The sequence below is a fragment of the Salmo trutta genome, chromosome 12, assembly GCF_901001165.1.
Source record: "Salmo trutta chromosome 12, fSalTru1.1, whole genome shotgun sequence".
Taxonomy (NCBI): domain Eukaryota; kingdom Metazoa; phylum Chordata; class Actinopteri; order Salmoniformes; family Salmonidae; genus Salmo; species Salmo trutta.
Window position 1 is genome coordinate 53,335,333 of NC_042968.1, and position 17,202 is coordinate 53,352,534.

Sequence of the window (17,202 nt, forward strand, 5' to 3'; positions counted from 1 at the left end):
TGTGCCAGGTAGAGATTATAACAGAACATGGCCAAGATGTTCAAATGTTCATAAATGACCAGCATGGTCAAATAATAATAATCACAGTAGTTGTCGAGGGTGCAACAGGTCAACACCTCAGGAGTAAATGTCAGTTGGCTTTTCATAGCCGATCATTGAGACTATCTCTACCGCTCCTGCTGTCTCTAGAGAGTTGAAAACAGCAGGTCTGGGACAGGTAGCACTTCCAGTGAACAGGTCAGTGTACCATAGCCGCAGGCAGAACAGTTGAAACTGGAGGAGCAGCATGGACAGGTGGACTGGGGACAGCAAGGAGTCATCATGCCAGGTAGTCCTGAGGCATGGTCCTAAGGCTCAGGTCCACCAAGAAAGAAAGAAAGAATTAGAGAGAGCATACTTAAATTCACACAGGACACCGGATAAGACAGGAGAAATACTCCAGATATAACAGACTTATCCTAGCCCCCCGACACATAAACTACTGCAGCATAAATACTGGAGGCTGAGACAGGAGGGGTCAGGAGACACTGTGTCCCCATCCGATGATACCCCCGGACAGGGCCAAACAGGCAGGATATAACCCCACCCACTTTGCCAAACCACAGCCCCCACACCACTAGAGGGATAACTTCAACCACCAACTTACCATCCAGAGACAAGGCCGAGTATAGCCCACAAAGAACTCCGCCACGGTACAACTCAAGGGGGGGGGGGGGGGTTGGGGGGTGCCAACCCAGACAGGAAGACCACGTCAGTGACTCAACCCACTCAAGTGATGCACCCCTCCTAGGGACGGCATGGAAGATCACCAGTAAGCCAGTGACTCAGCCCCTGTAATAGGGTTAGAGGCAGAGAATCCCAGTGGAGAGAGGGGAACCGGCCAGGCAGAGACAGCAAGGGCGGTTTGAGGCTCCTGTGCCTTTCCGTTCACCTTCACACTCCTGGGCCAGACTACTGACCTACTGAAGAGATGAGATGAGAGGAAGTGATGAGTCTTCAGTAAAAACTTAAAGGTTGAGACCGAGTCTGCGTCTCTCACATGGGTAGGCAGACCATTCCATAAAAATGGAGCTCTATAGGAGAAAGGCCTGCCTCCAGCTGTTTGCTTAGAAATTCTAGGGACAATAAGGAGGCCTGCTTTTTGTGACTGTAGCGTATGTGTAGGTATGTACGGCAAGACCAAATCGGAAAGATGGGTAGGAGCAAGCCCATGTAATGCTTAGTTGGTTAGCAGTAAAACCTTGAAATCAGCCCTTGCCTTAGCAGGAAGCCAGTGTAGGGAGGCTAGCACTGGAGTAATATGATCAAATCTTTTGGTTCTAGTCAAGATTCTAGCAGCCAGATTTAGCAGTAACTGAAGTTTATTTAGTGCCTTATCCGGGTAGCCGGAAAGTAGAGTATTGCAGTAGTCTAACCTAGAAGTGACAAAAGCATGGATTAATTTTTCTGCATAATTTTTGCACAGAAAATTTCTGATTTTTGCAATGTTACGTGGATGGAAAAAAGCTGTCCTTGAAACAGTCTTGATATGTTCGTCAAAAGAGAGATCAGGGTCCAGAGTAACGCCGAGGTCCTTAACAGTTTTATTTGAGACGACTGGACAACCATCAAGATTAATTGTCAGATTCAACAGAAGATCTCTTTGTTTCTTGGAACCTAGAACAAGCATCTCTGTTTTGTCCGAGTTTAAAAGTAGCAAGTTTGCAGCCATCCACTTCCTTATGTCTGAAACACAGGCTTCCAGCGTGGGCAGTTTTGGTGCATCACCATGTTTCATCGAAATGCACAGCTGTGTGTCATCCGCATAGCATTGAATGTTAACATTATGTTTTCAAATGACATCCCCAAGAGGTAAAACATATAGTGAAAACAATAGTGGTCCTAAAACGGAACACCAAAATGTACAGTTGATTTGTCAGAGGACAACCCATCCACAGAGACAAACTGATATCTTTCCGACAGATAAGATCTAAACCAGGCCAGAACTTGTTCGTGTAGACCAATTTGGGTTTCCAATCTCTCCAAAAGAATGTGGTGATCGATGGTATCAAAAGCAGCACTAAGGTCTAGGAGCCCGAGGACAGATGCAGAGCCTTGGTCTGACACCATTAAAAGGTCATTTACCACCTTCACAAGTGCAGGCTCAGTGCTATGATGGGGTCTAAAACCAGACTGAAGCATTTCGTATACTTTGTCTTCAGGAAGGTGGTGAGTTTCTGCGCAACAGCTTTTTCTAAAATCTTTGAGAGGAATGGGAGATTCGATATAGGCCGATAATATTTAATATTTTCTGGATCAAGGTTTGGCTTTTTCAAGAGAGTGTCACGCCCTGACCTGAGAGAGAGGGTTTGTTTCTCTATGTGGTTAGGTCAGGGTGTGGGGTGGGCATTCTATGCGTTGTATTTCTTTGTGTTGGGCCGAGTATGGTTCCTAACCAGAGGCAGCTGTCTATCGTTGTCTCTGATTAGGAACCATACTTAGGCAGCCTGTTTTACCTTTGGGTTTTGTGGGTAGTTGTTTTCTGTTTTGTTCCTTGTAACCTGATGGAATTGTTGACTGTCGTTTTTGTTGTTTTTGATTTATTGTTTTATAAAAGTAAAATATGAGCACTTTACACGCTGCGCCTTGGTCTCCTTTGTACGACCCTCGTTACAGAGAGGCTTTATTACTGCCACTTTTAGTGAGTTTGGTACACATCCGGTGGTTAGAGAGCCGTTTATTATGTTCAACATAGGAGGGCCAAGCACAGGAAGCAGCGGCCATGATTATTTTCATCATTGTGTCGAGATATAGTACTAAAACACTTGAGTATCTCCCTTGATCCTAGGTCCTGGCAGAGTTGTGCAGACTCAGGACAACTGAGCGCTGGAGGAATACGCAGATTGAAAGAGGAGTCCGTAATTTGCTTTCTAACAATCATGATATTTTCCTCAGAAGTTCATGAATTTATTACTGCTGAAGTGAAAGCCATCCTCTCTTGGGGAATGCTGCTTTTTAGTTAGCTTTGCGACAGTATCAAAAATACATTTTGGATTGTTCTTTTTTTCCTCAATTAAGTTGGAAAAATAGGATGATCGAGCAGCAGTGAGGGCTCTTCGATATTGCACGGTACTGTCTTTCCAAGCTAGTCAGAAGACTTCCAGTTTGGTGTGGTGCCATTTCCATTCCAATTTTCTGGAAGCTTGCTTCAGAGCTTGGGTATTTTCTGTATACCAGGGAGCTAGTTTCTAATGAAAAATGTTTTTAGTTTTTAGGGGTCCGACTGCATCTAGGGTATTGCGCAAGGTTAAATTGTGTTCCTCAGTTAGGTGGTTAATTGATTTTTGTCCTCTGACGTCCTTGGGTAGGCAGAGGGAGTCTAGAAGGGCATCAAGGAATCTTTGGGTTGTCTGAGAATTTATAGCACAACTTTTGATGATTCTTGGTTGGGGTCTGAGCAGATTATTTGTTGTGATTGCAAACATAATAAAATGGTGGTCCGATAGTCCAGGATTATGAGGAAAAACATTAAGATCCACAACATTTATTCTGTGGGACAAAACTAGGTCCAGAGTATGACTGTGGTAGTGAGTAGGTCCGGAGACATTTTGGACAAAACCCACTGAGCCGATGATGGCTCCGAAAGCCTTTTGGAGTGGGTCTGTGGACTTTTCCATGTGAATATTAAAGTCCCCAAAAATTTGAATATTATCTGCTATGACTACAAGGTCCGATAGGAATTCATGGAACTCAGTGAGGAACGCTGTATATGGCCCAGGAGGCCTGTAAACAGTAGCTATAAAAAGTAATTGAGTAGGCTGCATAGATTTCATGACTAGAAGCTCAAAAGATGAAAACTTAATTTTGGGGGTAAATTGACATTTTAGCAACACCTCCGCCTTTGCGGGATGCGCGGGGGATTTGGTCACTAGTGTACCCAGGTGGTGAGGCCTCATTTAACAGTAAATTCATCAGGCTTAAGTCATGTTTCAGTCAGGCCAATCACATCAAGATTATGATCAGTGATTAGTTCATTGACTATAACTGCTTTGGAAGTGAGGGATCTAACATTAAGTAGCCCTATTTTGAGATGTGAGGTATCACAATCTCTTTCAATAATGGCAGGAAAGGAGGAGGTCTTTATTCTAGTGAGATTGCTAAGGCGAAACCCGCCATGTTTAGTTTTGCCCAAGCTAGGTCAAGGCACAGACACGGTCTCAATGGGGATAGCTGAGCTGACTACACTGACTGTGCTAGTGGCAGACTGCACTAAGCTAGCAGGCTGGCTAACAGGCCAGGCTTGGTCCTGTTTGTGGGTGAGTCCCAGAAAGAGGGCCAATTATCTACAAATTCTATCTTTTGGGATGGGCAGAAAACAGTTTTCAACCAGCGATTGAGTTGTGAGACTCTGCTGTAGAGCTCATCACTCCCCCTAACTGGTAGAGGGCCAGAGACAATTACTCGATGCCGACACATCTTTCTAGCTGATTTACACGCTGAAGCTATGTTGTGCTTGGTGACCTCTGACTGTTACATCGTTGGTGCCGACGTGAATAACAATATTTGCACACCTGGATTGTACAATATTGGCACATTATTCTTTTTTTAATTCTTCCAGCTCTGTCAAGTTGGTTGTTGATTATGTCTAGACAGCCATTTTCAAGTCTTGCCATAGATTTAAGTGAAAATATTAACTAGGCCACTCAGGAATATTCAACGTCATCTTGGTAAGCAACTCCAGTGTACATTTGGCCTTGTGTTTTAGGTTAATGTCCTGCTGAAAGGTGAATTTGTCTCCCAGTGTCTGTTGGAAAGCAGACTGAACCAGGTTTTCCACTAAAATTGTGCCTGTGTTTAGCCCTATTCCGTTTAGTTTTATCCTGAAAAACTCCCTAGTCCTTGCCGATGACAACCATACCTATAACATGATGCTGTAACGGCCGTCATTGAAGAGAGTTGGCCAAGGTGCAGCGTGATTAGTGTTCATCATGAATTTATTAAAGATAGAACACTTTAAACAAAAAAACAAGAAACCGACAGCCAAACAGTTCTGCCAGGTGCAAAACACTAAACAGAAATTAACTACCCACAAAGGAAAACAGGCTGCCTAAGTTTGACTCCCAATCAGCGACAACGATGTACAGCTGTCCCTGATTGAGAGCCATACCAGGCCAAAACAAAGAAATACAAAGCATAGAAAAACGGACATAGAATGCCCACCCAAATCACACCCTGACCAAACCTAAATAGAGACATAAAAAAGGCTCTATCAGGTCAGGGCGTGACAGTACCCCCCCAAAGGTGCGGACTCCGGACGCAAAACCTTAACCTATAGGGGAGGGTCTGTGTGGGCATTTCTCCGCGGTGGCGGCTCTGGAGCGGGACGCAGACCCCGCTCCACCACTGGCTCACCCCACTTAGGTGGCGCCTCTAGAGCGGGGTCCCTCGCCACGGGCCCCGGACTGGAGGGCAACTCTGGCTGCGCAGGAGGACAGGCGGGCAACTCTGGCTGCGCCGGAGGACAGGCGGGCAACTCTGGCTGCGCGGGACTGTAGGGCGCCTCAATCGGTTCCGGACTGTAGGCCGCCTCACTCGGTTCCGGACTGTAGGCCGTCTCACTCGGTTCCGGACTGTAGGCCGTCTCACTCGGTTCCGGACTGTAGGGCGACTCTCTCGGTTCCGGACTGTATGCCGACTCTCACGATTCTGGACTGTGGGCCGTCTCTCTCGGTTCCGGACTGTGGGCCATCTCTAGTCGGGGCACTGTCGCCGGACACTCTGGACGGGGCACTGTTGCCGGAAGCTCTGGACGGGCTACTGTCGTCGGAAGCTCTGGACTGGGCTGGCACACTGAAGGCCCGGTGCGTGGTGCTGGCTTTGGATACGCCAGACTGGATACTGCACGCACCTCAGGGCTAGTGTGAGGAGCAGGAACAGCACGAGTTGAACTGGGCTGACGCACTGGAGGCCTGGTGTGTGGGGCTGGTAGTGGAGGTACCAGACTGGAGACACGCACCTCAAGGCTAGTGCGAGGAGCGGGAACAGGACGTACTAGACTGGGCTGACGCCCTGGAGGCCTGGTGCGTGGGGCTGGCTTTGGAGGTGCCAGACTGAAGTCACGCACCTCAGGGCTAGTGCGGGGAGCAGGATACACTGGACCGTAGAGGCGCACTGGCAATCTCAAGCGCAGGACTGGCACCGCCCGTACTGGCTGGGTGCCCACTTCCCCCCGGCAAATGCAGGACGCTGGCCCCGAGCACACCGGCCTGTGGATACTCGGCCTCGACGCCGTGCGCATCACCCCATAGCACGGGGCCTGACCAGTACCACGCTGCCTCTGGTATGCCGGGGAGTTGGCTTAGGGCTCAACCCTGGCCCTGCCAAACTACCCGTGTGCCCCCCCCAAACATTTTTTGGGGGGCTGCCTCTCAGGTTCCCATAGCTCCCTTCGCTTGTCCTCTCAGAGTTGACGTTCCAACTCCCATGTCCATCCTTCACCCCGATGCTCTAAACCAAGCTGCTTGGTCTTCTGTTGGTGGGTAGTTCTGTAACGACCGTCGTTGAAGAGAGTAGACCAAGGCGCAGCGTGATTAGTGCTCATCATGAATTTATTAAAGATAGAACACTTTAAACAAAAAAACAAGAAACCGACAGCCAAACAGTTCTGTCAGGTGCAAAACACTAAACAGAAATGAATTACCCACAAACCCCAAAGGAAAACAGGCTACCTAAGTTTGACTCCCAATCAGCGACAACGATGTACAGCTGTCCCTGATTGAGAGCCATACCAGGCCAAAACAAAGAAATACAAAGCATAGAACGGACATAGAATGCCCACCCAAATCACACCCTGACCAAACCTAAATAGAGACATAATAAAGTCTCTCTCAGGTCAGGGCGTGACAGATGCAGTGGTACTCAGTGATGTTTTGTGTTGGATTTGCCCTAAACATACTGCTTTGTATTCAGGACATAAAGTTAATTTCTATGCCACATTTTTTGCAGTTTTACTTTAGTGCCTTATTGCAAACAGGATGCATGTTTTGGAATATGTTTATTCTGTACAGGCTTCCTTTTCATCCTGTCATTTAGGTTAGTATTGTGGAGTAACTACAATGTTGTTGATCCATCCTCAGTTTTCTCCTATCACAGCCATTAAACTCTGTAACTGTTTTAAAGTCACCATTGACCTCATGGTGAAATCCCTGAGCGGTTTCCTTCTTTTCGAAAAACATTATTCCACGTTGACATTATGGGCTGTTGTGTGTGTGTGTAGGCCAGTGACACAATCTCAATTTAATCAATTTTAAATTCAGGCTATAAAACAACAAAATGTGGAAAAAGTCAAGGGGTTTGAATACTTTCTTAAGGCACTGTATATTTTTTTGTTGACTTGTTTCAGAGTACATAGAGCTACAGTATCAGCACATGTCATAATGTGAACGTGATTTCATGGCCTTATTATTGACGCTTCTTTTGATTGTTTCCCGTTTCCCTTCTTATAGCAATTTGTGTCTAAAAATGCATTGCCCACACAGCATCTACTCGTGAAGGAAATGGAAATGTCTTTCTCCACGAGCCAGTACACATCATCAGTGCATCAATCCACAACGGTCACCCACACCTCCAGTCAAAGGTAACACTATACAATCCTACATGACAGCTTTCCTTTTCCTTTCCTTCCTCTCCTCCCATCTGTAAAAGCCGTCCACTTTTAGAAAGAGATGAGCAATAGCGCTTGCTCTAAGAAGATACTGTAATAATGTGTCTAAGATAAAGTCCTATTAGATAATGTTCTTTTCATCTCCTTCAATCTGTCATAACTGTCAACGTGCATTACAGCCTCTCTACGCTATCTTAATCGAAGTCCTTCTCATTTTACCCCAGCCAAACCCGCTTTTCCTCCTTTCCTCTTTTCCCTCCGTTTATGTCAAGCAATGAATTCACATTGGGGGGAATTCCAACCCCAGTTAAGGCATGCGTATTCTGACCTTGAACTTAAGCATGAGAATAGTGTGTTTTTCACCTGCTCTCCGTTTGGGGTGGAGATTGAATAAAGCAGGTGTGTCTACAGATACGCCGTATTCTGACCTTCACTTAATGCCCTTATAATTCCACCACCTTTACACGCGAGGAAACCATGAATAACATCTAGTGAATCTACCGGTTCCAAGTGGAAATAGCATCTACTTTATGCTTTCTGATAGAAATAACACCATTCTCCACGCACTGTAATTTAGAACTTGATAAGAGCTATTGATAAGAGCTAGGTAAATGAGTAATCCGTTTCGATAAGGGAGTTGTGTATATTAATGACACTTGTTTTAGATTTATTTTACCTTATAATCGATGGAGATGTGAAACCAGTCATATGGTAGCAAACTGAAGCATATCAACATATCAATATCCCACAGTACAGCTTAAGAAATGCTGTGCCGTTATGCAGAATTTAAACTGTACAGCCTTTTAACTTATGTAGCCTGAGAAACAAGGTTCATGAAGTCAATAACTTGCTTGTAACAGATTACATTCATATTCTGACTATCTCTGAAACTCACTTAGATAATACCTTTGATGATACAGTGGTAGCAAAACATGGTTATAACATCTACCGAAAAGAAAAAGCTGTAAAGCTTAGAGACAATCTAATGTTAAATACTGTTGAAGTAATATGGTTACAGGTTCATCTGCCTCCCCTAAAGCCAATTCTTGTGGGAAGCTGCTATAGACCACCAAGTGCTAACAGTCACTATCTGGATAATATGTGTGAAATGCTTGATAATGTATGTGACATCAACAGAGAAGTATATTATCTGGGTGATTTAAATATTGACTGGCTATCATCAAGCTGCCCACTCAGGAAAAAACATCAAACTGTAACAGGTGCCTGCAACCTGGATCAGGTTGTCAGTCAACCTACCAGGGTAGTTACAAACCGCACAGGAATTAAATCATCAACATGTATTGATCACATTTTTACTAACGCTTCAGATATTTGCTCTAAAGCAGTATCCAAATCCATAGGATGTAGTGGTCATAATATAATAGCCATATCTAGGAAAACCAAAGTTCCAAAGGCTGGGCCTAATATAGTCTATAAGAGGTCATAAAATAAGTTTTGTAGTGATTCATATGTTGATTAATATTTGCTGGTCTGTGGTGTGTAATGAGGAGCAATCAGATGCTGCACTTGACACATTTATGAAACAACTTATTCCAGTTACTAATAAGCACACACCCATTAAGAAAATGACTATAAAACTGTTAAATGCCCTTGGATTGATGAGGAATTGAAAAATTGTATGGTTGAGAGGGATGAGGCAAAATGTATGGCAATTAAGTCTGGCGGCCCAACTGATTGGCAAACGTTTTGCAAATTAAGAAATCATGTGACTAAACTAAATAAAAATAAACTACACCATGAAACAATATAAAGAATTGTAAAACGCTTTGGGGCACCTTAAATGACATTTTGGTGAAAAAAGCCAGCTCTGCTCCTTCATTTATTGAATCAGATGGCTCATTCATCACAAAGCCCACTGATATTGCAAACTACTTTAATGGCAAGATAAGCAAACTTAGGGATGACATGCCAGCAACAAACACTGACAATACACATCCGAGTATATTGGACCAAATTATGAAAAACAAGAATTGTACTTTTGAATTCCGTAAAGTCAGTGTGGAAGAGGTGAAAAAACTATTGTGTCTATCAACAATGACAAGCCACCAGGGTCTGACAATCTAGATGGAAAATTACTGAGGATAATAGCAGACGATAATGCCACTCCTATTTGCCACATCTTCAATTTAAGCCTACTAGAGAGCATGTGCCCTCAGGCCTGGAGGGAAGCTAAAGTCATTCCGCTACCCAATAATAGTAAAGCCCCCTTTACTGGCTCAAATAGCCAACCAATCAGCCTGTTATCAACCCTTAGTAAACTTCTGGAAAAAATTATGTTTGACCAGATACAATGCTATTTTACACTAAACAAATTGACAACAGACTATTAGCATGCTTATAGGAAAGGACTCTCAACAAGCACAGCACTTACACAAATGACTGATGATTGGCTGAGAGAAATTGATTGTGGGGGCTGTCTTGTTAGACTTCAGTGCAGCTTTTGACATTATTGATCATAGTCTGCTGCTGGAGAAACGTATGTGTTATGGCTTTACACCCCCTGCTATAATGTGGATAAAGAGTTGCTTGTCTAACAGAACACAGAGGGTGTTCTTTTAATGGAAGCCTATCAAATATAATCCAGTTAGAATCAGGAATACCCCAGGGTAGCTGTTTAGGACCCTTGCTTTTTAAAAATTTTACTAACGACATGCCACTGACTTTGAGTAAAGCCAGAGTTTCTATGTATGCGGATGACTCAACACTGTACACGTCAGCTACTACAGTGAATGAAATGACTGCAACACTCAACAAAGAGTTGCAGTTAGTTTCAGAGTGGGTGGCAAGGAATAAGTTAGACCTAAATATTTCTAAAACTAAAAGCATTGCATTTGGAACAAAACACTCACTAAACCCTAAACCTCAACTAAATCTTGTAATAAATAATGTGGAAATTGAGCAAGTTGAGATGACTAAACTGCTTGGAGTAACACTAGATTGTAAACTGTCATGGTCAAAACATATTGATGCAGTAGTAGCTTAGACGGCGAGAAGTCGTCAACACTATCAACAAGGCAGGTCCTACAAGCCCTAGGTTTGTCGCACCTTGACAACTGTTCAGTCATGTGATCAGGTGCCACAAAAAATGACTTAGGAAAATTGCAATTGGCTCAGAACAGGGCAACACGGCTGGCCCTTGGATGTGCACAGAGAGCTAATATTAATAATATGCATGTCAATCTCTCCTGGCTGAAAGTGGAGAGAGGTATTGAGGTATTTATGAGAGGTATTGACATGTTGAATGCACCGAGCTGTCTGAAACTGAAACTGTCTAAACTACTGGCACACAGCTCGGACACCCATGCGTACCCCACTAGACATGCAACAAGAGGTCTCTTCACAGTCCCCAAGTCCAGAACAGACTATGTGAGGCACACAGTACTACATAGAGCTATGACTACATGGAACTCTATTCCACATGGAGATAACACTCCCTCAAGTAACTGATGCAAGCTGTAAAATTAGATTTAAAAAACAGGTAAAAAAAACACCTTATGGAACAGCGGGGACTGTGAAGCAACACAAACATTGGCACAGACACATACATACACACACACACATAGACACACACATGAGGGCACACAGTATGTTTTGAAATCTGTGAATGTATTGTAATGTTTTAAAATTGTATAAACTGCCTTAATTTAGCTGGACCCCAGGAAGAGTAGCTGCTGCTTTGACATCAGCTAATGGGGATCCATAATAAATACAAATGCAAACTTACAGTGATGGGCACTCTCGAATGTCGTAATCATAAGCTACCCCAATTTTCTCTGTTTCCTATTTCTATCATGTTAAATGTTTACCACTATTATCAGACCCGGCGTCAGGGGGAAGTTGAAATCGATGAGGGGGCTACATTTATCGAGGTTCTTGCATTGGAATTATATTGAATGCTGCTTATATCATGCTATATCACAATACACATAAAGTTGAAATGCAGAGACTCTTGACATCATTGAGTGCTTTTGAAGTTACAGGCTACAGATTTCACAACAACCTATCTCCCTTGCGCTGTATCAGCGTAAAATAAGGACCTTCTAGCAGTGTTTGCCACACACCCTCCCCTTATTCTGGTCTCGACAGTTTAAATTATGTTCGTGACACATTCCTCACACATAAGCAGTAACGTCAAACATTGCCAGGACATAGCAGTGGTCATTTTCCCTTCAAATGAAATCCTTACGGTTCAGTATTTTCTGACCACCCCTCTTAAATGCACACACTACCCAAACTTGTGACAGCAAGGCAGAATGGTACATGATACATATTGACCAACATGGTTTGTCCATTTGGTATATGTAGATAAGTGGAGCAAAAAAGGAACAAAAAAGGAACATCATAGCAGTTGCCCCGAGGCAGATGAACTCTTTGCCCAGGCCCTAAACACTGTCCACTAACTTTTTGGCAATGTGAGGGCACAAACTTCCCCACATGGGCCTTTGTTGAAGCAGGTAAGGGAGTGTTCTCTCATAGGGCCCATTATTAGAACAGCAGAGGAGCAGGAAAGAGACAGTTCAGCCTCCAACACGGCGTCCTCACCAGGGCCTGACTGGTAAACTTGACTCCGCCCTTATAAACTTAATTCAAATATTACAAGCGGAGGCGTATCACATTACTCACTTAGCCTACCAAATAGATGAGAAGTGTTTTTTCCTGCTTTATATGGAAACGCAAAGGAGTCATACCTAACCACCCCAGTGGCTTTCCATAGCCCCCATACACACACCACGGTGCGCTCTGTCCATTGTGCTGACAGCACAATGGAAAGTATCTGTATTTTTTTGCGCCAACCTGTCACTCAATCATTTGAAGTTTTTTGCTATTTTTATATAGGGACATAAAACTAAAACTGAGGGGGCACAAGTTGGAACTGAGGGGGCTAAGCCACCTTTAGCCCACTCGTGGAGCCCTGTATGACTATTAATATCTACCATCAGTAGGCCTAATAACCACACAACTATTGTTAGTTCCCTTCAGTTGGTACTGTATAGCCTACATTATCATTCCATTTATTTACATTGTTTCGTTTACATTAATTTGCTTCCTCTGTAAACAATGTCGCGGCCGTGTGGTTGTTGCTGAGGATCATTAGCTACAGTTGATAATATTAAAAAAAGCCATGTTGGCTAATTCAATTGTTATGGAGCAGTTGTGGAACAGTTTGAACCCGATGCATTGCGCAATACTTGGCCGTGTCATCACACAGTTCCATGGTTAGTGCAAGCAATAGATGAGGGTATAGCCTACTATTGAACACTATTCTCCATACTATAATTCTATGTACACTAATCTTCCAACATTACCATGGGTTGAAGAACTGATTGTGGAAATTTTCAGAATGAATAAAAACCACCATTTGCGTAAAGGCTCTCCAAACCAGTTTTTTATGATTCATTAATACTTTCCTGAACTGAAATAATCTACAAAATAAAAGTTTTTTCTAATCTACCAATTGGTGCTGAAACGGAGACAAAATGTAATATCTATATATTTAGATGGCTTTCTTTCATTGATCCCTAATATTCTGAATATATTCTAGTGAGTGTGTCAACAAAATTCTAACTAAAAGGCACACCGTATTTAAAGGGATGGCTTAAGATAAATGTACTGAAAACCCTATTGAATGGAAACTCCACAAGAAAATATGTTGGCTAGCAAGTGGGAGGGTTTTCAGCGGTTTAATTAAATGTATTCAGAGCTTGCAAGGTATCCACACCCGCAGAGCGCATTATGTTACTAAATATGGTAAGTCTGAATACTAAATACTGAGAAGTGCGTAGGAAAGGCGTGTGTAGGAAAGGCATACATTTCCTATGTCTGAATCGCACTGTTGTGATTAGTCTCTGTCAGTTGGCGGTTGATAGAATGATAACCCGTCCTGTTACATGAATGGCTGCGAATCACCTCGCTCACTGAATGATTGTCGCTGGATTCAACAAGGAAAGCGGTTCTGTGATCTTGAACCGTAAATCAGCAGTGGACAATGTATTGTAGTGCAACATTAACTACAATAGGACAACTGAGGCTCAGGTTGAACATGTAGAGCAACCTGGGTTTAAGTGCCATTTTAATCCTTTAAATACTTTGTGGTTTTGTTCTAGCCTGCTTGGAGTGCAAGATAGGCAGTTTTAGCAAATGTGGGACTATTCTATTGGTCCATTAAGCCGGACAAGCTCAATCAAGCCCAGCTGAAGTATTTGAAATTATTTCTACAAGTATTTGAAGCCAGGTTTGCAATAGACATGTTTTAACGTGTTTACAGCTTACGTCAGTGTCTGAAGCAGCCAGTGTTTTGCCGTCATTTAAGAGAAGCAATTAATTCCCCTCTTCTGTCTACCCTCTTCATTCTCCTTTGTCTCCCCTCAGCTGGAGCAACTGCCGCAGCGAGAGTGCCTTCTCTCACAGCTGCTCTGTCTTGGTGATGTCATCAACGGAGAACAGCCGGCACGCCACGCCCATCCACCAGGGTCGTTTGGACGCCACGGCCGGCGCCAGAGACCTGAGTGTCTACCTAAAGAACACCCGAGACACGCCAAACTCCTTCAGGGACACGCCGTACAGAGACAGGTAGGAGAAAGATTCCCTAATGTAGCTAATGGTGCTACGTGCTGCTTTACACACAATAACCCCCCTTCAGCCCATACAACTAATTGAGGGCTTGTGACTAATGATAGTGTCTGCCACTTCTTAATGACCTGAGTTAAATAGATATATCCATTTAAGAATAATGTGTATTTTAGAGATTATACTTGATAATCATTTTTAGGGAATAACGTTAACTTTATATATTATGGCATTTTTTAAAGAAATATACAGTAAACCAAGATTTAATCCAAGATTTGTGGTATTTCCATTGCAATGCTATCATTTTCTTTCTTCTGAATGAAATAGTTATTTTTTTAATTATTAGAGGTTTCCTATGAGCTGTCCTATTGTAACGATGTGCATTGAGAGTCAGGAAGCAAGTTCAGGGAGTGTTTTAATAAATAAACACAACATAATGCAAAACAAGAAACACGAACAACGCACAGACAAGAAACAGAAAAAATAACGCCTGGGGAATGAACCAAAGGGAGGGACATATATAGGGAAGGTAATCAGGGAAGTGATGGAGTCCAGGTGAATCTGATGATGTGCAGGTGCGCATAACGCTGGTGACAGGTGTGTACCATAATGAGCAGCCTGGAGACCTAGAGGCCGGAGAGGGAGCACACATGACACCTATATTTAGACTTCACAAACAGTCCCTCCTAGATCAAACCTAATGGACAATGATGACTTCATAAATCCTCATTAGTAAACCAATGTGGTGCTGATGAGCGCAGACGTAACCGTGTTGTCAGAGTCGAGCTGTGCAGTAAAGGTCACAGGCCACACTGTGTCAGAGAGGACCCATCTGTGCACATAACTCTAATGACTGGCTGGGGCAGACGGAGACGAATGCTCCAGTGTTCTTCACATCAGTGTCTCTGTCCTCCCCACACATACTAAGAGAAAAGCCTATAGAGTCCTACACCTGATTGATGAAATGGATCGGGAATGAATGTGTATCCTGAACGAGAGTAGAGGAATGTAAAAAATAAAGTCTTTGAGTGGAGACTGGTGAATTGCACTGCACTTCAGTAAAGGAGCCTACGCTCATTGGATGTGCACTTGAGGATTTGACTGTACCAATAGGGAACAAAATGCAATGCTATGGATTTAGTTAATTTAGCTAAAAAGCATGTGTTAACAGTATGTGTCCCTAATAAGGATTCTAGTGGTGTCCATACATACAGTTGTTTTCTCACTTTTATGTTCCTAATCGATAGTGGATTCTCTTTTGGTTCTGTCTGTCAGGTATGTATCAGCAATGACCACCCCAACGCGCCTGTCTCCTGTGGAGTTGCTCTCTCCCATGACCCTGGCCTCCCCTCCTTCTGAGATCTCGGCCCCACTGTCCAGCCTGGCCACCTCAGTCCCCTCGGTGGCAGTCAGCCCCTCTGGCGAAGAGGAGCACCCCCTGCTGTTCATCACCCCGCTGTGGCCCCGTGACAAGCCGCCGCGCCCTGACCACCACCACAGCCAGTCCAAAAGGAACTCTGCCCACTACAACTATGGCCACAAGGCCCACAGCCCCCCGCCCAGCCCGCTGAGGATTGTTGAGACCGACAACTACGAGACCACACAGGAGTACGAGGCGGTCGCCGCCACGGTTGTGGTACCAACCTTTCCCCCGCAAAGCCTCCCTAAAAAACTCACAAACAGCAGCAATGGCCACCGTGCCAATAGCACAAAGCCCAACGGCCACGTGGCGGGCCACAAAACGGAGTCCAACGACCGAGCAGGAGCAGCTCGGAGAGCGAGGAGCAGCTCGGAGAGCGACACGGAGGAGGACTATCGCATGGGAGAGGACACAACCTTCCTGAGCTTACAGGACTCCATGGCTGCAGGTGTGGAGCTGCCCACAGACAGTTGCAGAACTTACCCAGCACTCCGACTCTCCCCACAGGATGACCTGCAAGCCAGGTTTTCCAGCATCATCGCCAACCAAGATCCAATTGCTGTATAATGTCAAAAATGAAAATATCACTTAGAAAAATACTTATGTCAGATTCAAAAATAAATAGTCACTACTAAACTTTTATTTTCTATAAATTCAATATTTGCAAAAAAAGAAAGAATGTTTATTTTAGCGAAGTAGTGAATAAAATATTTTATAAGTAAATAGAAATGTGTACAGATATGCTCATGTCATGAAAGAAAGTGCCATACACTACTATATACCAATGGTTCATAGTATTTCAATGGAGAAAAATATCAATGGTGCCTTTAATTTCCATTTGGTGTGCTTAAGGGAACTGCATCACGACTCTGGTCCATATATTCTTAACTTTAATCTCGCTGTTGGCATTTCTACCTGACCCTTAAAACAAAAGAATCCACCAGCACTATGCATTACCTATAATGACCTGTATGAACTACTCACTGTAAGCTCAATACAATGGTATTCTACTGAATCTGCGGTGTTGCTTATGTGTTCAAGTGCATGTCATTTTCTCCTCATTTACAGTAATGCAGTCATAGCCTACTAACAGAGGTGCATACAACAAAGTATTTATTGTTTACCTAACACAGCACCAAAATATTATACAGGATTTCAAGATTTCCCCACTCACTTTTGGTTGACTCAAATGGTAAAAGAAAATTTGATTAGTATTTTTTTATGCTATTCTTGGCCCGTTAGCTAATAACACATGAATTACCAAGTCAATCACCTAGGAAGAATGTTGAATGTGTATTCTGATTAACATGATTAAATATTTGTAAGTCATGAGGGGGGCCAAAATCAAAAGTAACAGTCAGTATCTGGTGTGGCCACTAGCTGCATTAAGTACTGCAGTGGATCTACTCCTCATGGACTGCACCAGATTTGCCAGTTCTTACATTTACAGTTCTTGCTGTGAGATGTTACCCCACTCTTCCACCAAGGCACCTGCAAGTTCCCAGACATTGGCCCTAGCCCTCACCCTCCGATCCATCAGGTCCCAGACGTG

General features: G+C 43.7%; 1 protein-coding gene across 7 annotated transcripts in view; it reads left to right on the plus strand.

Annotated features, from left to right (window-relative positions):
• The window catches only part of LOC115203779 (pro-neuregulin-1, membrane-bound isoform-like), a 127,751-nt gene extending 111,086 nt beyond the window's left edge, over nucleotides 1-16,665 (plus strand). For 5 of the 7 annotated variants that reach the window (XM_029768763.1, XM_029768759.1, XM_029768761.1 and 2 more), the window contains 3 exons: nucleotides 7,485-7,615; nucleotides 14,033-14,233; nucleotides 15,506-16,665. In XM_029768763.1, coding sequence (XP_029624623.1) covers nucleotides 7,485-7,615; nucleotides 14,033-14,233; nucleotides 15,506-16,217 — 1,044 coding nt within the window. In that variant the 3' untranslated portion in view covers nucleotides 16,218-16,665. The remainder of the gene's footprint in view (nucleotides 1-7,484; nucleotides 7,616-14,032; nucleotides 14,234-15,505) is intronic. The other 2 variants (XM_029768760.1, XM_029768762.1) reach the window with 2 other exon arrangements.
• Nucleotides 16,666-17,202: the final 537 nt, after the last annotated feature.